At 41.9% G+C, this 22,243-nt stretch overlaps 1 protein-coding gene and 1 pseudogene across 1 annotated transcript in view; one reads left to right on the top strand and one right to left on the bottom strand.

The window, feature by feature from the left end:
- The first annotated feature begins 364 nt into the window (after positions 1-364).
- TMEM255B (transmembrane protein 255B) overlaps positions 365-22,243 on the top strand; it is a 99,454-nt gene continuing 77,575 nt past the window's right edge. The window contains exons 1-2 of the mRNA XM_071208119.1: positions 365-368; positions 2,784-2,926. Coding sequence (XP_071064220.1) covers positions 365-368; positions 2,784-2,926 — 147 coding nt within the window. The remainder of the gene's footprint in view (positions 369-2,783; positions 2,927-22,243) is intronic.
- Positions 16,717-16,850, bottom strand: LOC131273584 (small nucleolar RNA SNORA31; annotated as a pseudogene).

The following is a 22,243-nucleotide window of genomic DNA, read 5'->3' as shown; positions in this document are numbered from 1 at the left end:
CCGCCGAGCGGCAGGGGGAGGGGGGCGCCCGGGGCCCCGCGGGGACGGTGCGGGGAAGACCGTCGGGGCTGCGGGCCCGGCTTCCTTCCCGCCGCGGCTGAGCTTTAGCTTTGGGACCCGCCCCACTGGTAGAGGCGACATGGCTGTTCTCACTTCTCTCTCTCTCCACCTCTGCCCCCTGTCTTTTTTTCAGTCTGTCTCTTTCAAACTTTGTGTCTGTCCTCCCTGCGCGTCTTTCCCGGCTTTTATTCCTGAGAATAGACCGCGCTGCTTATAAATTTGGCTACCCAACTGCACACTCCTCTTCCATCTCCTATCCTATTTCGCTCCCCAAAATCTTGCTAGGAAAAGTCTTTTTCGACTAATGGGTAACTTCTTCCTGCTCGGAAGACACAAAAGCGCAGGATTCTCCCGCATAAATTAGCCGAATCTCTGTTGAACAATTCCCCGCCTCAATCCTGCTGCAACCTTGCAGCCAGCCGGGGGATGGGAGAACAGGACACCTGCTGCCCGCTGGGGCGCTGAGGTTTGACTTTCCACCTGGGAAGTTATCAGGGCCGGACAATCAATCCTGGCTTGCTTTCCCGAAGGGGAGAGTGCAGGGGAGATTTTTTTTTTTAATTACAAAAGTTGTGGTTTACAGAAAAACCATGCATAAAATAGAGGGTTGCCGTATCAGAGGAGATTTTGACAAGAAAAATAATGGTTCCATGGTAAGTGATGCTTTGCCAGCTGGAGTGAGGAGTGGCCTGATTTGGCTAGTGAGGCTCTGTTGCTATTCCTGAAATAGGCAGATCTAAAACTGCGGGTGTTTTATCTCAGAACCTTGTTTGGAGTATCCTTGGATTCTTTAAAAATACAGATCATTTAAAGTTGTCTGTTAAATAACGGTCAGGAAATCTGGCTTCTCCCTAAAAGGAACAATTCTCTGTTCCCCATTCTCTAAGTTAAAATCCTCTATGACTAAACTTAATTTACTTGTGTTTTCTTCCTCCAGGAAATGAATTATCTTATTAGGGCCAGCCGTTATAGTAGGATGACTTGATGGTTTAAAAAATAGCATTTTGACTTAATTTTTTTTTTTTGGACAAAGATATTAAACTTTAAAAAAATAATACCAAAACTTATTAAAACTACAAAACAATTGTAGCTGGGGGTAGGGTAATGGGTATGTGCGACATTACGCTTTCCTGTGTTCTCCTCTTGGGCATGTGTTATGTGTAAAATGAGAAAAAAAAAAAACTGATGGCTGAGTTAGAAATTCTAACTTGGGCTGTTGTAGCTGGGACTGTCACTTTGCCTCCCTGACTGTTGTTCCCACAGCTGGTGATTAAATGAACCCATTCTTCTGCCTGGGCAGTGTGGGGGGTTTAGCCTCTTGCTTCCTCACTGAGGGCAAACAGATGTGGCTGTATCCAAGAACAGCCCAAGAATCAGTGCAGCCCGAGCAGCTGAGAAGGTTCCCGAGTTCTGAGCCGGGAGAAGAAGCTCACCTTGTGGGTATTCCAGTGCTGCCCTGACCATCATCTGAAGTAAAAGCACTAGACATTTGATCTTATTTCAGATGATTAGGTGCTTGCCACATGAATTTCTAATGTGATAAAATTATTTTCAAAACAAGACCCTGGATTCTTGGTTTATCTTTTGTGGTCAAAAGAATTGCAACACTATGCTAATTCCAGGCCTAATGCCATCATCTGAAACTCACTTTAAAAGCTGGACCTGTGCCAATTCTGTCATCCAGTTTATTGTGTGTCCTCATGGGATACTGTGTGGCCTAATGGTTAGGAGCTTGGCTTTGGGCGAGGTTGACTACCTGGGTTTACTTCTTAGCCTCCCCTCTCTAAGTGGGGATAGTTCAGTGAGTGTTGATGCCCATCCCTGAGCCAATCACTGTCGAGAAGGATTTGAAATGCTGCTGACTGGTCTCCAGGGCCCCTGGAGCTGGGACGGGCCAGGGGCCAACTCAGGGCTGATGTTCCCCCTCAGTGATTAAAATGTCAGCACTAATTGTTCTATTTTCCTAAGCCCCCAAGTGCCTTCCTCCATCACACCCTACCCTGGGACACTCCAGATGGGCCTCCTTTCCACCATTCAGCCACTAAAGGCTCCAGCAGGGGCCCTGTGACCCTCCTGCAGCCTTGGCATGTGCTCAGATTGCTGGTACCTGTACTGGATTTTGAATACTGCTGCTGGGACAACCTCACACAATCTGCGGGGCTACCACAGAGTCAGGGAGAGATGGCTTGTCAAAGGAAAACATGGCGGCCATTAGGAAGCAGGAAGAGGGACTGGAAGTTGGAGAGGCATACAATAAATGTTAGAGAAACCAGTGAAGGCTTAGAAGCCCCTGTGGTTTCAGTGTGGAGGGGACTGGAGGGGAGCAGGGGTGAGAGGAGGCTTTTGACCAGAGCAGGAAGATGGCACTTGGACGAGGGGTTGTCTGCGCACTGAAGACAAACATTGATTTGAGTGTTGTTTAGGAGATAAAGTCAGAGAACGTGGCAGTTAGTTTTATATGGTGGGGTGGGGGGTGGTGACTCCCAGGTTTCTGCGACATTTAAGGTGAGCAGTTAAGGCTGAGGCAAATTTCTTCAGAACGTGGAGAGGAAGTATATCCCAGGCTCCTGGGACCCTCTGAGCAAAGACAGAGAGGCAGTCAAGGACTGGCGGTGTTGGGAAAGAAAAACCGTTGTCGTTCAATGTGTCCCTGACATTTGCTCAAACACCTGTCTCAGAGCTCACGTTGTCTTTTTAACTGATCTCGTTTGGTCTCCTCACAGAAGAGTTTGCCCAACGAAAGAAGACTTCCCTTTGGTTTGCAGTCTCTCTACTCGCCGTGTCGTTCCTCATACTGACCATAGGTCTTGCCGCAACGACCAGAACTGAGAATGTGGCCGTGGGCAGCTATTACCCAGGAATCATTGTGAGTGTGGCTGAGCAGGCTCTGAACTCTGGGGTCTGCTGTGAGGGGCTGGGGGGCCACGGACCATTCCAGCCCCACAGAAGTGGGAGGTCCAAGGCATGGAAGCTTCTGTTTGCATTAGTGGTAGGCAGACCAGTGTAGTTAATCCCTGGAACCTGTGACCATGTTATGGTACTTGGCAAAGGGGAATTTAGGTTGCAGCTGCTAATCAGATGACAGAAAATAGGGAGAGTATCCTGGATTATCCAGGCCCATTGTCATCACAGGGGTCCTTAAAAGTGGAAGAGGAGGTAGAAGAGGTCCAGGTGAAATGATGTGAGATGTTAAGATGGAGGTAGAGGGCAGGAGCCAAGGACGCTGGAAAGGCTGTGGTGCTGCTTCTCCCCTAGAGCCTCCAGGAGGAACGTGGCTCTGCCGATACCCTGATTTCTGCCAGGTGAGATCTATGTCAGACTTCTGACCTCCAGAAATGTAAGATAATGACTTTGTGTTGTTTGAAGCCACTAAGTTTGTGGTTGGTTGTTACAAAAGTTTTAGAAGATGAATGCAGTGTTATTTTTCCACTTTGTTTCTAAAAGAAAAGGAAATACTTTAAGCAGTTCTCTCCGGCTCCTCAGCCTTGAATGGTGTGAGGTGAATTCTGAGGGAGAAGAGGCAGTGTATGCCTGCTACACTTAATGTGGAGGGACTGATAAAGTGAACTTGTCAGTTGAATTATTGTTGTTTTAACCATACTAACCCTTGGAAAATCAGTAAGAGTTTAAAAAGATTCCTGTCAAGAAACCACAGATGAAAGATTATGTTAATCGTGTGATCATATGGGAGCAATAGAAAATGGCTGACATTGTTCCACTCCTAACAGCTTTTGGACACTAACATTATGTGGTAAAATTGATGACAAGACTGTCAGATGGGGCAAGAAGTTGGTCCCCCTAATTCCAAATTATCAAGAAGAGTTTTTATTTTTATTTTATTTTTTTTAATTAATTATTTATTTATTTTAAAAATTACATTATGAAAAATATGAGGTCCCATTCAAACCCACCGCCCCCGCCGCCCACTCCCCCCACAGCAACACTCTCTCCCATCATCATGACACATCCATTGCACCTGGTAAGTTCATCTCTGAGCATCACTGCACCCCATAGTCAATGGTCCACATCATAGCCCAGACTCTCTCACGTTCCATCCAGTGGGCCCTGGGGGATCTATAATGTCCCGTAATTGTCCGTGAAGCACTATCCAGGACAACTCCACGTCCTGAAAACGCCTCCACATCTCATCTCTTCCTCCCGTTCCCCACACCCAGCAGCCACCATGGCTACCGTTCTCACACCCATTCCACATTTTCTCTGTGGACATTGGATTGGTTGTGTCCATTGCACATCTATGTCAAGTGACGGCTTAGATTCCATATGGGTACTGGATGCACTCCTCCCGCTTCCAGTTGTAGACACTCTAGGCTCCATGTTGTGGTGGTTGATCTTCTTCAACTCCATGTTAGCTGAGTGGAGTAAGTCCAATAAATCAAAGTGTAGGAGCTGAAGTCTGTTGAGGCTCTGGGCCTGGGTGTCATATTATCAGTCCAGAGATTCGAATCCCCTACATATATCTTAAACCCAGCACCGACTACAATTCCAATAAAGTAGCATGCAAGTCTTGTGAAAAGAGATCCCCTCTGAGTCCAATTCCATCATGCAGAAACACCAGCTCCAAAGAAGGGCTATCTGTCATGGCAGTGAACCCCTTCTGCCATGACCATAGAACCCGTGGGTCTCTTTATCCCTCAAAAGAACCAATACCTGGGGTTGTATCTACCTTATCTGTCTCTTAGACTCTGTTCAGTTGTACATAGGGGTATTCCTTCTGACAACCTCCAGACTCTTTTTTAGAGACTCACAGCCTTATAATCTCATTTCTCCTTTCCATTTCCCCCTTACATTAGGTCAAACAGCTTCCCGAAGTCATGTCATTATATGTAGACAGGTATATTCTGCTGTTCCACATTGAATCTTTAATTCAAGGTCATTTTCTAGTTGCTTCTTCAGCTGGTATGTGGTAGTGATCCCTCGGTGCCAGGGAGGCTCATCCCCGGGTGTCATGTCCCACGCTGGGGGGAATGCATCGCATCTACACGCTGAGTTTGGCTGTGAGAGTGGCCACATTTGAGTAACATGCAGGCTGTCAGGAGGAAACCCCCAGGCACAATGCTACTCTAGGCCTTGTTCTTATTGCAGGTGTATAGGCTCAAAAGTGTAACCATTAGTATCACGAGCCCACTGTTGGGCCCTCCTTCCTTCCTGGTTCTTGCCGTTGCACCTGGAGGATTGCCGCTGCTCTCCCAGGGCCCACAACAGTGACCCCCCGGCCAGGAGCCCAGTACCCCCCCAGCTGTTGTTTTTGTTTCCACTATGAGTATATATAGACATTACCATATACCCTGGGCATATGCCCTGTATAACTCCCTGTCAACCATATATATCCTGTCAATAACATCCCATATCAGTATTCCTCCGCTGCCATTGTTGAACCACTCTGTGATCGAAAACTTCCCGTAAAGTGAATCCCAACATAATGTCAGCTTCAGAAGAGTCTTAGATCACCGAAATTCATATATACAATATATAGTATTTCCCCAGATCCACCATAAAACCTTTCCCCTTGGACAGCAATAATCTTTTAACTTATTCATATCATATTTCCTGAAACTGATGTACAGATTCCAACACTATAGTTTTCAAACAAGGTGACATTTGTGCTTACTATGTGGTCCATATTTTAGGCTGTACAGTTTTCTAAATTTTTTAGTTATCCTATGTTTTGTCTTATGGTTTTCATTATTAGTCTGTCATCCCCTATATGTTTTTGGTGTAATATTAGCTGTTTTATATTCATCCTCATGTACTCTCACATAGCTCCTCTTTTGCCCCCTTATTTACCTTTGTTCCATCCATTCCACATCCGTTTTCCCCTCCCCTTAGGGCCCACAACGCCTTCCAATCTAATGCCCTGGGAGCCGTCCTTTCTCACGAGAGATACAGTTCTCTCTATTCAACGGCATTAGTCTTCCCCAGGATATGGGTCCACCCCACCCAATGGTAGAACCCACCTTGGCAAAATGAGCCTTCAGCTATTCCCTCCGGAGTCCGTCACGCATCAGACCATACCCCCTGAGCGTCCTAACCAGGTAACCCTCCTACTTATACTTTGATACGTTTTACTCAACATTTAGTTCTCAACGAACTTCTGACACTCTCCCATATTCGTATGTTGCCCCTCCCTCCCACCTATTTCTTGGACAATATTACCCCTCTTCCCATCCCCAGCCCCCCTCAAACCCAGAAAACCCTACCCGAAGGTAACCCCTTGCCCCCATTTTGTCCCTTCTTTGTGCTCATACTTACCGCCAGCTCATCACAGATTCCACCCCTGCAGACATTAACTCACATCCTTCCTCCACCCCCCGATTTCCTGTAAGCCACTTTTCCAGACTCAAGCTCTCTGAGGCAGTTAACTTATTTCATATCATTGAGGTCATATAGTATTTGTCCTTCAATGCCTGAGTTGCTTCACTCAACATAAGATTCTCAAGGTTCATCCATGTTATCACGTGCGATTGTAGTATATTGGTTCTTACAGCTGAGTAGTATTCCATTGTGTGTATATACCACATTTTATTGATCCACTCATCTGTTGATGGACATTTGGATTGATTCCAACTTTTGGCGATAGTGAACAATGCTGCTATGAACATTGGTGTACATATATCGGTTTGTGTCCTTGTTTTCAGATCTGATGGGTATATACCCAGCAGTGGTATTGCTGGGTCATATGGCAAATCTATGGATAATTTTTTTAGAAACCGCCAAACTGTCCTCCAGAATGGTTGGATCCTTCTGCATTCCCACCAGCAATGGATGAGTGTTCCCCTTTCTTCACATCCTCTCCAGCATTTGTATTCTACTGTTTTTTTCATGGCTGCCAATCTTATGGGAGTAAGATGGTATCTCATTGTAGTTTTGATTTGCATTTCCCTGATTGCTAGAGATTTGGAGCATTTTTTCATGTGCTTTCTAGCCATTTGTATTTCTTCTTTGGAGAAGTGTCTGTTCAAGTCTTTTTCCCATTTTTTAAATGGGTTGTTTATCTTTTTGTTTTCAAGATATATGAGTTCTTTATATATGCAAGTTATAAGTCTCTTATCAGATATATGGTTGCCAAATATTTTCTCCCATTGTGTGGGTTCCCTTTTTACTTTCTCGACAAACTCCTTTGAGGTGCAGAAGGCTTTAATTTTGAGGTAGTCCCATTTATCTATTTGTTCTTTTGCTGCTCGTGCTTTTGGTGTGATATTCATGAAGCCATTTCCTATTACAAGGTCCTGTAGATGTTTCCCTACACTGCTTTCTAAGGTCTTTATGGTCTTGGCTCTTATATTTAGGTCTTTGATCCATCTTGAGTTGATCTTTGTATAAGGTGTGAGATGGTAATCCTCTTTCCTTCTTCTACATATGGCTATCCAGTTCTCCAGGCACCATTTGTTGAATAGGCCATTCTCTCCCAGTTGAGAGGGTTTGGTGGCTTTATCGAATATTATATGGCTATATACATGAGGTTCTATATCTGAACTTTCAATTCGATTCCATTGGTCTGTGTGTCTCTCCTTATACCAGTACCATGCTGTTTTCACTACTGTAGCTTTGTAGTATGTTTTGAAGTCAGGAAGTGTGATTCCTCCTATTTCGTTTTTCTTTTTCAATATGTCTTTGGCTATTCGGGGCCTCTTTCTATTCCAAATAAATTTCATAGTTAGTTTTTCTAGTTCCTTAAAGAAGGCTGTGTTGATTTTTATTGGGATTGCATTGAATGTGTAGATCAGTTTTGGTAGGATAGACATCTTAATAATATTCAGTCTTCCTATCCATGAACAGGGAATATTCTTCCATTTATTTAGGTCTTCTTTGATCTCCTTGAACAATCTTGTATAGTTCTCGATGTATAAGTTTTTTACCTCTTTAGTTAAATTTATTCCTAAGTATTTGATTTTTTTATTTACTATTGTGAATGGTATTTGTTTCTTGATTTCCTCCTGATCTTGCTCATTATTGGTGTATAGAAATGCTACTGATTTTTGCGCATTGATCTTATAACCTGCGACTTTACTAAACTCATTTATGAGTTCTAGGAGCTTTATTGTAGATCTCTCAGGGTTTTCTATATATAGGATCATGTCATCTGCAAATAATGAAATTTTGACTTCTTCCCTTCCAATTTGAATGCCTTTTATATCTGGTTCTTGTCTCAGTGCTCGAGCAAGTACTTCCAAGACAATGTTAAATAGGAGCGGAGACAATGGGCATCCTTGCCTTGTTCCTGAGTTTAGAGGGAAGGATTTCAGGATTTCGCCATTATAAACAATGTTGGCTTTTGGTTTTTCATATATACTCTTTATCATGTTCAAAAAGTTTCCTTGTATTCCGATCTTTTGGAGTGTTTTTATCAGGAAGGGGTGCTGTATTTTGTCAAATGCCTTTTCTGCATCTATAGATATAATCATGTGGTTTTTTTCTCTCAATCTGTTTATATGGTGTATTACATTGATTGATTTTCTTATGTTGAACCATCCTTGCATACCTGGAATAAATCCCACTTGGTCATGGTGTATAATTCGTTTAATGTGTTGTTGAATACGATTAGCAAGTATTTTGTTAAGTATTTTTGCGTCTAGGTTCATTAGAGAAATTGGTCTGTAATTTTCCTTTCTTGTGGTGTCTTTGTTTGGCTTTGGTACTAGGGTAATGTTGGCATCATAGAAGGAATTAGGCAGTGTTCCTTCTGTTTCGATTTTTTGGAATAGTTTCAACAGGATTGGTGTTAGTTCTTTCCGGAATGTTTTGTAGAATTCACCTGTGAAGCCATCTGGCCCTGGGCTCTTCTTAGTTGGGAGATTTTTAATGACTGATTCTATCTCTTTGCTTGTGATTGGTTTAAGATCATCAATTTCTTCTTTCGTCAGTATGGGCTGCTTATGAGTTTCTAGGAATTTGTCCATTTCCTCTAAATTGTCATTTTTGTTGGAATATAGTTTTTCAAAGTATCCTCTTATGATAGTCTTTATTTCTGTGGGGTCAGTGGTGATATCACCTTTCTCATTTCTTATTTTGTGTATTTGCATCTTTTCTCTTTTTTTCTTTGTTAGTCTCGCTAAAGGTTTGTCAATTTTGTTGATCTTCTCAAAAAACCAGCTCTTGGTCTTGTTTATTTTTTCAAGTGCTTTCTTATTTTCTATTTCATTTAGTTCTGCTCTTATCTTTGTTATTTCCTTCCTTCTTCTTCCTGTTGGGTTACTTTGTTGTTGTTTTTCTAATTCCGTCAAAAGTGCAGTTAGTTCTCCAATTTTTGCTCTTTCTTCTTTTTTGATATATGAATTTATGGCTATAAATTTCCCTCTCAGTACCGCTTTTGCTGCATCCCATAAATTTTGGTATGTTGTGTTATCATTATCATTTGTTTCAAGGTAGTCATTGATTTCTTTTGAGATTTCCTCTTTGACCCACTGTTTTTCTAAGAGTGTGCTGTTTAATATCCAAATTGTCGTGTGGAGTCTGGGTCTCTGTCCCTTGCAAATTTCCAGCTTCACTCCACTGTGGTCAGAGATACTGTTTTGTATGATTTCGATCTTTCTGAATTCATTAAGCCTTTCTTTGTGGCCTAGCATATGGTCAATCTTGGAGAATGTTCCATGTGCGCTTGAGAAAAATGTATATCCTGCTGTGTTTGGGTGTAGTGATCTATATATGTCTATTAGATCCAGCTCTTCTAATATACTGTTCAAATGTTTTGTTTCTTTAGTGATTCTCTTTTGAGATGTTCTGTCCAGAGTTGATAGTGGTGTATTAAAATCCCCCACTATAATTGTAGATGCATCTATTCTTTCACTTAGTTTTTCCAGCGTTTGCCTCACATATTTAGAGGCGCCCTTGTTAGGAGCATAAATATTTATGATTGTTCGATCTTCTTGACAGATTGTCCCTTTCACTAAAATATAGTATCCTTCTTTGTCTCTCACAATTGTTTCGCATTTAAAGTCTATTTTGTCTGATATTAATATAGCTACTCCTGCCTTTTTTTGGTTGTTGTTTGCTTGTATGATTGTTTTCCAGCCATTCACTTTCAACCTCCATGAGTCTCTGGGTCTAAGATGTGTCTCTTGTAGACAGCATATAGATGGGTTGTATTTCCTTATCCAGTGTCCCAGTCTGAATCTTTTGATAGGTGAGTTTAATCCGTTGACATTCAGTGTTATTACGTTTAGAGCGTTATTTATGGTAGCCATATTTTGGTTGGATTTGTGTTTGTTATATTTTGTTTGTATTATTTTATTTTCCCCTTCTATTTTTGTCTTTCTTGTTGCTTTTACACTCTCCTCCATCTCTGACTGTCCTGTTTTTTCCTTTCTTCCTGCAGAATTCCCTTAAGAATTTCTTGAAGGGGAGGTTTCTTGTTGATATACTCTTTCAGTTTCTGTTTATCTGTGAATATTTTGAACTCTCCATCATTTTTGAATGCTAGTTTAGCTGGATAGAGTATTCTTGGTTGGAAATTTTTTTCCTTTAGTACCTTGACTATATCATACCACTGCCTTCTTGCCTCCATCGTTTCAGATGAGAAATCAGCACTTAATCTTATGGAGATTCCCTTGTATGTGATGGTTTTCTTTTCTCTTGCTGCTTTTAGAATTTTTTCTTTGTCTTGAGCATTGGATAATTTGACAAGTATATGTCTTGGGGTGGGCCTGTTGGGGTTTATGACCAGTGGAGTGCGCTGTGCTTCTTGGATATGTACATCTGTCTCTTTCAGTAGATTTGGGAAGTTTTCATTCATTATTTCCTGCAACACTCCTTCTGACCCCTTTCCCTTCTCTTCTCCTTCTGGAATGCCTATAATACGTATGTTTGAGCGTTTTGCGTTATCATTCAGGTCCCTAAGTCCTATCTGGATTTTTTCTACCTTTTTATTGACCACTTCTACTATCTGTTTGATTTCCAATGCACTGTCTTCCACATCACTAATTCTCTGCTCTGCCTCTTCTAGTCTGCTGATATTTGCTGCAAGTGTATTTTTGATTTCTTGAATTGTGGTGTTCATTTCCATCATATCTGTTATTTTTTTGCGCATGTCTGCAATTTCCCCTCCAAGTGTTGTCTTCACGCTGTTAACCTCTTTCATTACTTCATCAAATTTGTCGGTGATAAATGTTCTGAGATCTTTCATTGCTTGTGCGAAGTCCTGCCCCCCTTCCTGATTTTCAGTTTGTTGATTGGATTCAGCCATGTTTTCCTGATTACTGGTTTGGTTTGTAGATTTTTGTTGCTGTCTTGTCAACATTTTTTCTTGACGGGTTTAATCAGTTCCTTAGCTTCTTTGTCTAGTCTTGGAGATTAATTAGGTGTTGTTTTTGCGTAAGTGTTATATCTTCTCTTTGTCACTTTGTTCTTCTTATTCCAATTTCTTATTGCTAGTTAAGCTCACTTTAAAGGAAAGTATTAGTGCTGGGGAAAGGCAATTGTGTAAGGGAGGAAAAAGTGTGAAGTAGTATTGGTGATATATGTTAACAAAGCAACAATATGAGTTCTGGGAGGATGGAGGTTAGATCATGTAAATTGTGTAGAGTTATAGTAGTAGGAAAGTACCTATAATGAGGTAGACGACTGAATATGGGAGGAATGTGGTATGTACTAAGAGGCTATTGTTTCCGTGAGAGAGGGAAAGAGAAAAGAAAGGTAATAGTTTCAGGGACGAATACCAGATGGAAAACTAAACAAAGGTATTAGAAATTAAGAGTTAGACACTTTGCAGATCAAAGAAAGGGAGATGGAATATAGGAGAGATAGCAGATGGTGGAGGATATCAAGTTGTAGGGGAAAAGGGATAGTGTAGATAGGCTAAATCTATTCACAGAAAAATGAGGCAGTGGAGGGTGAGGAAACCCATCAAATGTGAGGTATTTCCTGTAGGACCTATTGTATTGTTAAGATAAAATAGTATAAGAGGAATATTGGGGACAGGAAAGAGAGGATTAAAAAAAAACAACAACAACAACAAATATAAAATTAAAAATTAAAAAAAAAAACAGAAAAAAAAACAAAAAACAAAAAAACAAAGAACAGAAACCCCGCCGCCAGGCTCGGCTGGGCTCGGCCGGGCTCGGCTGGCTCCGGTCCCCGGCCCTCCTCGGCTCGGCTGGGCTTGCCTGGGCTTGGCTAGGCTTGGCTGGGCTCGGGTCCCCCGCCCGCCGCGGCTCGGCTGGGCTCAGCTGGGCCCGGCTGGGTTCGGCTTCCCTGCCCGCCACCCTCCGCGGCGCAGCGCGACTCGGCTCTCCCGCTCGCCGCCCTCCGCGGCGCGGCTGGGCTCGACTGAGCTCGGCTGGGCTCGGCCCCCTCACCCTCCGCGGCTCAGCTGGGCTCGGCCCGGCTCGGCTTCCCCGCCCGCCGCCCGCCGCGGCACAGCGCGGCTTGGCTCTCCCGCCCGCCGCCCACCGCAGCTCGGCTGGGCTCGGCTCCCTTGCCCGCCGCCCGCCGCGGCACAGCGCGGCTCGGCTCTCCCACCCGCCGCCCACCGCCCGCCGCAGCTCGGCTGGGCTCGGCTCCCTTGCCCGCCGCGGCGCAGCGCGGCTCGGCTCTCCCGCCCGCCGCCTACCGCGGCCCAGCTCGGCTGGGCTCGGCTCCCTTGCCCGCCGCCCGCCGCGGCGCAGTGCGGCTCAGCTCGGCTCTCCCGCCCGCCGCCCGCCGCAGCGTGGCTCGGATCCCCTGCCCGCTGCCCACCGCGGCCCAGCTAGGCTACCCTGGCCGCCGTCCGCCGGGGCTCGGCGCGGTGCTAGCTGCCTCGGTTCTGCCTACCCAAGGAGGGAATCCTCCACACGTAGCTGGGATCTCCGTGTATATTTCACGGATGGATCCTCTCTGTTACCTTCCCTCCAAATCGATGTCTAAACACCTTGGGACCAGGAAAAATCCCGAAACAGCCCGGTCCCAAGGAGTCTCCGACGCCTCCCAGCCGATTCCCTCCAGGAGCTAGTAACCGGGAAGTTCACTCAGCCGCCATCTTGCCTCCTCTCTCAAGAAGAGTTTTTAAAACACGAATTCACATCCACTGTTTGTCCCAAATGCATTGTGTACAGTGGGCCTCTGTGGAAATCCCTTTTTGTCAGCTGTGACGCTTTTGAAGTAGGCCGGAACTTTGAGTTGCTGTATCTTAACGTGTTGAATTGACTTTTTAAGATGACCCCTATTTGATCACATCACTCCCACTAAAATTATTATCAAGATTACTAATAATTTTGAAAACATTTTTAGCAAGGGTGAAAAGATTTTTAGAACTCAATATTTAAGAGTATTTTATAAATATTGTTTTTCATCATTATATTATCCTTTTTTTCCTACTTAGTCTATTCCTTATAAATGTACATTATCTACTGGCATAAAATTTATGAGTAAACATATATAAATAATGTCTTTGCTCAAAAGTTTTGTTGGTAAATTTGCATGAGCCTGATGAAATTTTGGAGATGCTGCCTTATAAAAGGAAATTTTTTGTCTTGTCTTGGGCAGAAAGGGAGGACTGGAACTGCAGAGGGCTTGGGGCTTTCTCTAGTGGTTTAAAAAAAATTTTTTTTTGAAGTGTATCACTCAAACATTAGCAATAAGTGTATAGTAATAGTTGTGAACTTACAAAACAAACATATATAACATCATACAGGACTCTCATAACACCCTACCACCAATACCTTGCACTGTTGTTAAACCTTTTTAATTAATGATTAAAGAGCATTGTCAAAATATTACTACACACCAAAATATTTTCCCCAACCCACCCTATTATTATTTTTATATCATTTATATATGAACATACATAAACAGTAAGTGTATAGTGAAAGTTGTGGACTTACAAAGCAAACATGCATAACATCATACAAGGGTCCCATACATCAACCCTCCACCTACACCTTGCATTGTTATGAGATGTTTATTACAAATTATGAAAGAATATTGTCAAAATCTTACTACTATAGTCCTTATCTTATATTTGGTGTATTTTTCCCCCAACCTACCCTCATATTATTTTTAAAATATATTTTTATGAAAGAAGTTAAAACTTACAAAACAATCATGCACATGTGCAGAATTCCTAAACAACACCCCTCTATCAACACACCACACTGTGGTGGAACATTTGTTAGAGAAAAGATAATATCATTCTATTATTACCAGGTCCATAGTATACATTTGGCACACATTTTCCATATTCCTCCATTATCAACACAGTACATCTTTGGCATAGATGCAAGAATATTACATTATTACTGCTAACCACAGTCCATAGGTCGCTCCATCTGTATTTTTCCCAAGCTTCTCCACATTCCCACCACCCTGCAGTAGTGCTGTACATTTGCTCTAGCTCACAAAGGACACCTTGCTTCTGTACCATCAACTGCAATTCTCAGCCACCTCTTGGTTTACTGTGCTACTCAGTTCCTAGATTATTCTCTAGTGTACCGTCAAGTGGTATTTATATCCCTAGACTACCATTTTCAGCCATATTCCCATTTATAAACTAGCTGTTACTATTTGTTAATTAGCATCCACTCTATATATTAAAGCTAATTAAAACTTCTATATACATTAAACATCAGTAGTCCATCTCAGTTCTCCTCTTATCTCCTTTAAGAATCCACCACCTACCACCAGGGCTTGGAGATAATTTTCCTACAATTTCTTCTAGAAGCTTTATGGTTCTTGCTTTTATTTTTAGGTTTTTTATCCATTTTGAGTTAATTTTTGGATAAGGTGTGAGATAGGGGTCCTCTTTCCTTCTTTTGACTATGGATATCCACTTCTTTCAGCACCATTTGTTGAATGGACTGTTCTGCCCGAGCTGTGTGGGTTTGACAGGCTAGTCAAAAATCACTTGACCATACATGTGAGGGTCTATTTCTGAACCATGAATTTGGTTCCATTGGTCTGTCTTTATGCCAGTACCATGCTGTTTTTACCACTATAGCTAGATAATGTAATTTAAAGTCTGGAGATGAGAGTTTGCTTTTCCTTTTTAAGATATTTCTGGCTATTCAGGATCCCTTACCCTTTCAAATAAATTTGATAATCGTATTTTCAATTGAAAAAAAATGCTGGTGGAATTTTTATTGGGATTGCATTGAATCTGTATATCAATTTGAGTAGAATTGATGTCTTGATATTTTGTCTTCCAATCTATGAGTATGGAATGTTCTTTCAGTTATTTAGACCTTTTTTGATTTCTTTAACATTGAGTTGCAGTTTTCTGAATACAAGTGCTATATACCATTGGTTAAGTTTATTCCTATTTGTATTTTATCTGTCATATTTTATTTTCTCCACTTGTTTGGTTACTTTTATTGATATAATTTTCATTTCTAGACTCTCTTCCAGGCCTTTCTCTCCTGTCTTTTCTTTTCAGGCTCTAGCATATCCTTTAGCATTTCCTGAAAATCTGGTCTCTTTCTTAGAAATTCTCTCAGTTTCTGTTTATCTGTGAATTTTCTAATCTCACCCTCATTTTGCCAGTTATAAGATTCTGGGCTGGAAGTTTTTCTCTTGCAGTATCTTAAGTATATCATACCACTGTCTTCTTGCCTCCATGGTTTCTGGTGAGAAATCAGCATTTAATCTTATTGGGCATCCCTTATATGTGTGCATTGCTTTTCTCTTGCTGTTCTCAGAATTCTCTCTTTGTCTTAGGCATTTCACATTTTGATTAGTACGTGTCTCGGAGTTGGTCTATTTGGATTTTTTCAGATGAGAGTATGTTGTGCTTCTTGGACGTGGATATCTATGTCCTTCAATAGGGTTGGGAAATTTTCTACCATTACTTCTTCAGATATTTTTTCTGCACCCTTTTCCTTTTGTTCTCCTTCTGGGACACCCATAACACCTATGTTTGCACACCTTTTGCTGTCACTTAGTTCCCTGAAACACTTGTTCAAATTTTCCATTCTTTTCTTCATCTCTTCTTTTGTATGTTCACTTTCAGAGACCATTTCATCAAGCTCATCATCCTTTCTTTTGCCTCCTCAAATCTGCTATTATGTGATTTGAACGTTTTTTAAAATTTCACTTATTGTGCCTTTCATTCCCATAAGATCTGCTATTTTCCTATGTATGCTTTCAAATTCTTCTTTATGCTCATCCAATGTCTTTTTTTTTTTAGAAAGGAATAAATCAAACTCTTTATTTGCAGATGACACAAATGTACATGTACAAAATCCAAAAGAATATTTAAAATATTAGATTAATTAAATTTAGCATGGTCACTGGACACAACGTCAATATACAAATTAATGATTTTGTATAACAGCAAGACACAAATAAAAAACTAAGGTTAAAGAAAACAATATCTACAATAGTATCAAAAACACAATAACTAGGAATAAATCTAATGAAAGACATGGAATATTTTTGAGGTAAAGGAGGGATATGCCATGATCACAGATCAGAAGACTCGATTTTATAAGGAAGACTATTCTCACCAAATTGATCTATTAATTCAATAAGATCCTATTCAAAATTTCAGTTTAATTTTTTGGTGGAAATTGCTAGCTGATTCTAAAATGTATATGGAAATGTAAAAGCCAAAAATATCCAAGGCAATCTTTTTTTTTTTTTCCTTTTGTGAAGTAAAAAGGCTACTTGCTGTTTTTAAGTTTATTTCTGAGTTTCAAAGATTTATTTCCCCTTCCCCATGATTTTGGAATTTCCTGTATTCCCCCATTCAATCTTGGCTGCCACAACCAGACAGACAGAAAAGCATGAGGACCTTCTTTTACTTGCATCTATAGTGGAAACGTTAGCAGCAGACATTAACTGCTCCAGGTCTGTCAGAGATGCATCCAATGTCTTCTTAATATCCTTAATCTCTTTAGCCATCTCATTGAATTTATTAAGTAGATTTGTTTGAACATCTATGATTAGTTGTCTGAACTCCTTTATGTCATCTGGAGACTTATCTTGTTCCTTTAACTGGGCCATAGCTTCCTTTTTCTTGGTGTGGATTGTAATTTTTTGTTGGTGTCTTGGCATCTCGTTTACTAGAGTATTTATTCTGTGCGCAGTTTTTCTCTTAGTTTAGGGTTTCCTGCCCTTTCTCCTTTGCTGGTTGTGCAGTAGGAGCCAAGGATGTATTTGGTGCTATAAACTGTGGAGGCTTAAGCTGTCCTCATTGCCCCAGGGACCGATAATGCTTCTCCAAACTTTCTCCTTTGCCAGGGATAGGGCAGAGTCACAGCTGTGTGGAATAATTCAAGTCGTGCAGGCCTAGATTGTAATTGCCCAGAGAGACTGATGAGGCTTCACACCCCTTTCTGCCCTGCCTGGGGCAGGGATGGAGCTGCAGGTGTGGGCAGCAATCTATGCAGTGTGGGACTAAGATTACCACAGTTGCCCCGGTAGGCTTCCTGTTATTCAGTCTGTGCAGTTACCTGGATAGTCTGGTGCAGGGCTCGCCAGCCTCATCCCTGCCAGAGGTGGGGCTGATGCCTAGGCTATAGTTGCAGTCCCATTAGGTGAAAGAAACCATTTCCATGGTCACTGTGATTTTCAGTCAGTCGGGCTTCCCGTCAGGCTGGGGGTAGAGTCAAAATGGCAGCCTCCGGCCTCTTTCCGACTTGGACAGATTCACACTCCAGGTGTTCCCAGGGTTATCTCTTAGCCAACCAAGTCCACTAATCAGTAGCTGAAAGCAGTGGCCAACCATCTTCTCCTCCCCTGCTCTTGGGAAATGGAGCTCCCAATTCCAGCCACAGAATAGCTCCCGGGGCAGCTTGCACTACCAAAGTAGGACTATCACCAGCCTCCACGGCTTGGCCAGTAATTTCCCGAAGAGGCTGGCGCAGGTCCCCCCAGCTTCCTCCCTCCCAGAAGTGGGGCTGGAGGCTAGGCTAGACCTACAATCTGACCTGGATGGAAAGAAGCCGGTCCCCACCAGCACTGGGATTCTCAGTCCGCCCCGCTTCCCCTCGTGCCAGGCTGGAGTTAAGATGGCAGCTCCCGGCCTCTTTCTGACCTGGACAGGCTCAAACCTTAGCTGTTCTCAGGATTATACTGTAGCCCACTGATTTTACGCATCAGTAGCTGAAGTTGGTGCCCAACAGTCTTTTCCTCCCGCATTTTTGGGAAGTGGAGCTGTCAAATCCAACCGCAGAACAGCTCCCGAGGCAGCTTGTCTTTCCTTAGTGGTTTTTAAAAAACATATTCTAAATTTATTTTTAAAATTTCGATGTTATAAGTTACTCACTTAAAACAGAAGATATTAACTACAATAACAGCAAATCTGCGGTAGTCAATGGTTATATGTTCCTTGCCCCTCATTACCGTTCATTTCTCGTTCTTGAGGGATTTGGGATGATGTTCACCTTGACTGCTTCAGGCTGAGAAGAGATGTAGATATTGTGGGACTGAGGAATGGAATTGTTTTGCTTGTCGTTGAAGACACTCTTCGCTTTTGGGAGAGGCTGGTCCCTCATCATCATTTTGTTAGTGTCCAGGGCATGTGTGAAGAACTGGCGCAAGTAGGAGTTGGCCGCAGATCTGCTGGGTTTCAGGGCTCCACTGGCATAGGATGAAGCTGAGAGCTTTAAATCCCTGAGTCATTACTTAACAAGTATACTGAAGTTTATAGGTTCAAATAAAAGAAGCAGAAGAATCATGATTAGGTGATCTACAAATGAGTGAAACTATGTAATATGGGGTAAATAGTTTTTCATATATTCCCAGATAGAGCCCTCCAAGGGGCTATCAATCTTGGGTGGCTGTTTGTCTTGCCTATGGTGTCTGGACATCCTTAGGGCTCTCGGGAGCACTTTTGTTTGCGACTTTGTTTACTGTGGTGTTTTGTGAAATCTGCCTGAGACCTGCATAAGTGTTACCTCTGGAATGATGTCTCAACTCACTTTGAAATCTCGTAGTCATAAAAACCTATTTTATTTGGTATTTCCCCTTTTGATTAAGGTCTTTTTCCAAATGTATCTCTGATTTCTTTTTTCTCTCCCCTTCCTTCCCCTCCCCCGCCCCCCGGTCTGCTCTCTGTGTCCATTTGCTGTGTGTTCTGTGACCGCTTCTATCCTTATCAGTGGCACCGGGAATCTGTGTTTCTTTTTTTAATTGAACATCTCTGTGTGGGCGGCGCCATTCCTGGGCAGGCTGCACTTTCCTTTGCGCTGGGCGGCTCTCCTTAGGGGTGCACTCCTTGCATGTGGGGCTCCCCTATGCGGGGGCACCCCTGTGTGGCAGGGCACTCCTTGCACGCATCAGCACTGCATGTGAGCCAGCTCCACACGAGTCACGTAGGCCCAGGGTTTGAACCCGGGACCTCCATGTAGTAGGCATACACCCTATCCATTGGGCCAAGTTCGCTTCCCTTGCTGATTAATACTTGGTAATAATCCCTCAGTGCCAGGGAAACTCATCCATGGGAGTCATTTCCCACATCAGGGAGGGTGCGAAGGGTAGGGAGTTTATTTACAGAGTTTGGCTCAGAGTGAAGTCACATTTGAGTAACAAGGAGGTTTTCAGGAGGTAACTCTTAGGCATTAAGTACAATTAGACTTAGTTTCATTATTACAGGAATAAGGTTAGTAAATACAAGCATGGAGTTGGAGAGCTTGGCTTATTAGCCCATTTTCCTTTATTAGCAAGCTTATATATTCCAGACCTTTTGGCCATCTTATTCAAGTACCAGGACTTCCCCAGGAGGGAAGTTGAATATTTTGTTAGCTACTGCGTACCTCTGCCTATCCAGAAAACATATTTATGGCAACAAGACTGCATTTATATCCCAAAGAAGTATCTATAAAACATTCAAGCTGTTTAAAAGGCCCTGTTTTGTCTAGACATCTGGCCATATAAAACAGTATAACTTACAGGGAAATTTTGTTTCTGTGACATAAAGCACTTTTCTAAGAATAAAATATGCAGCATTCCCATCCCCACCCCCCATTATTTGATACTTAACATTAGTAACATTTTGTTACATTTGATGCAAGGATATTAAAATGTTGCTGTTAACTATAGTCCATATTTTGCTTTAGGTGCATTTCCCCCCATATACCACCGTATCATGAATACCTGATACTAGTGACATACTTTTGTTTTAGATCCTGAAAGAACATTCTTCAATTTGTATTATTAACCCCAGTCCCACCATAGGGTTCATTGTGTTAAACAATCCTATGTTTTATCCTTTGCTTTCCTTCTAGTAACAAATATGACCCAAAACCTCCTGCTTCAACCACACAGATCCACATACCTCTGCACTGCCAACTACACTCTTATCATCATACTACATCACCTCTCTCTACCCCTAAACCACTACAATCAACCAAGTTATAAATTCTACACAGATTAAGCATCTGCTCTCCCTTCTCTACCCCCATTCTATCTCCTGGTAACCTATCTTCTAGAGTCTTTATGACTTTATTGTTATTTTTTTTAGATTTATTTATTTTTATTTATTTCTCTACCCTCTCCTCCAGTTGTCTGCTCTCTGTGTCCATTCGCTGTGTGTTCTTCTGTGTTCACTGGGAATCTATGTCTCTTTTTGTTGCATCATCTTGCTGTGTCAGCTCTCCTTGTGTGCGGCACCACACCTGGGCAGGCTGCACTTTTTTTGCACAGGGTGGCTCTCCTTATGGGGTGCACTCCTTGCACATGGGGCTCCCCTATGCCGGGGACATCCCCATATGGCACGGCACTCCTTGTGCACATCAGCACTGTGCATGGGCCAGCTCCACACAGGTCAAGGAGGCCCTGAGTTTGAACCTTGGACCTCCCATATGGTAGGTAGGCAGATGCTCTATCCTTTGAGCCAAATCCTCTTCCCTCTGCCCTTTTTTGATTTCCACCTTCATTCTGTTGTAGTCTGAGAAAGTGCTTTATATAATTTCAGTTTTTCTAAATTCATTGAGACTCGTTCTGTGACTTATCCCAGAGAATGATCCATGCGCATGCAAGAAGAATGTATATCCTGCTGTTTTGGGTGCAGCATTCTATATATGTCTGTTAGGTCTAGTTCATTTATCATATTGTTCAAGATCTCTGTTTCCTTACTGATCCTCTGTCTAGATGGATCTGAGAGTGGTGTATTAGTCTTCTACTGTTATTGTGGAGGTGTCTACTTCTCCTCTCAGTTTTGCCTCATATTTTGGGGGTTCCCTGGTTAGGTGCATAAATATTTGACTGTTCTTCTTGGTAGACTGCCCTTTTTATTAATAGATAGCATCCTTTTTTATCTCTCATAACAGTTTTGCATTTTAAGTTTATTTGTCCAATATTCATATAGCTACCCAGCGCTTTTTTGGTTGTTTGCACGAAAGATCATTTTCCAACCTTTTACTTTCAGTGTATTTGTATCCTTGGATCTAAAGAGAGTTTCTTGTAGATAGCAATTAGATGACTTATATTTTTTATTCATTCTGTCAATCTGTGTCTCTTAAGTGGGGAGTTTAATCCATTAACATTCAGTTTTATTCCTGTAAAGGCACTTACTCCAACCATTTTATCTTTAGGCCTTTATATGTCATTATCTTATTTTTGTTTCTCTTTTTTACCTTTTTAGTTACCCTTACCAGTAATCTTCATTTCTACACTCTCATACCTCTTTCACCTATCTTTTCCTTTCATCCTGCAGAAATCCCTTTAGTATTTCTTGTAAGGCAGGCCTCTTTTTGATAAATTCTATAAGTTTCTGTTTATCTCTGAATATTTTAATCTCTTACTAATTTTGAAAATAAAAATTTTTTGAAGTATATCATTCATACATGAACATACATGAACAATAAGTGTATAGTAAAAGTTGTGAACTTAGAAAACAAATATGCATATCATCATACAGGGCTCCCATACATCACCCCACCAATGACACCTTACACTATTGTAAAACTTCTGCCTACAAATTTTGAAATAGCATTTCAAAATATTACTACATTTGGTGTATTTTCCCCCAACCCACCTTATTATTAACACCCTGTGTTAGTATTATACATATATTATAGTTATTGAGATAATGTTCTCATATTTGTCCTGTTAACTACAGTCCATCTTCTACTGCTGGATTTCCAGTGTATTTTTAATCTCATCCATTGTGTCTTTCATTCCCATATGCTCTGTTACTTCTCTTTGAAGACTTTCAGATTGTTCTTTATGCTCACTCAGTGTCTTCTTAATATTCTTTATTCATATTTTCCTTCAACTCATTGAATTGATTTAGGAGATTTGTGTGATTATCAGT

The sequence above is a fragment of the Dasypus novemcinctus genome, chromosome 15, assembly GCF_030445035.2.
Source record: "Dasypus novemcinctus isolate mDasNov1 chromosome 15, mDasNov1.1.hap2, whole genome shotgun sequence".
NCBI classification, from domain to species: Eukaryota; Metazoa; Chordata; class Mammalia; order Cingulata; family Dasypodidae; genus Dasypus; species Dasypus novemcinctus.
Note: the sequence above shows the minus strand (reverse complement) of the source record. Positions and strands in the feature narration are given on the sequence as shown.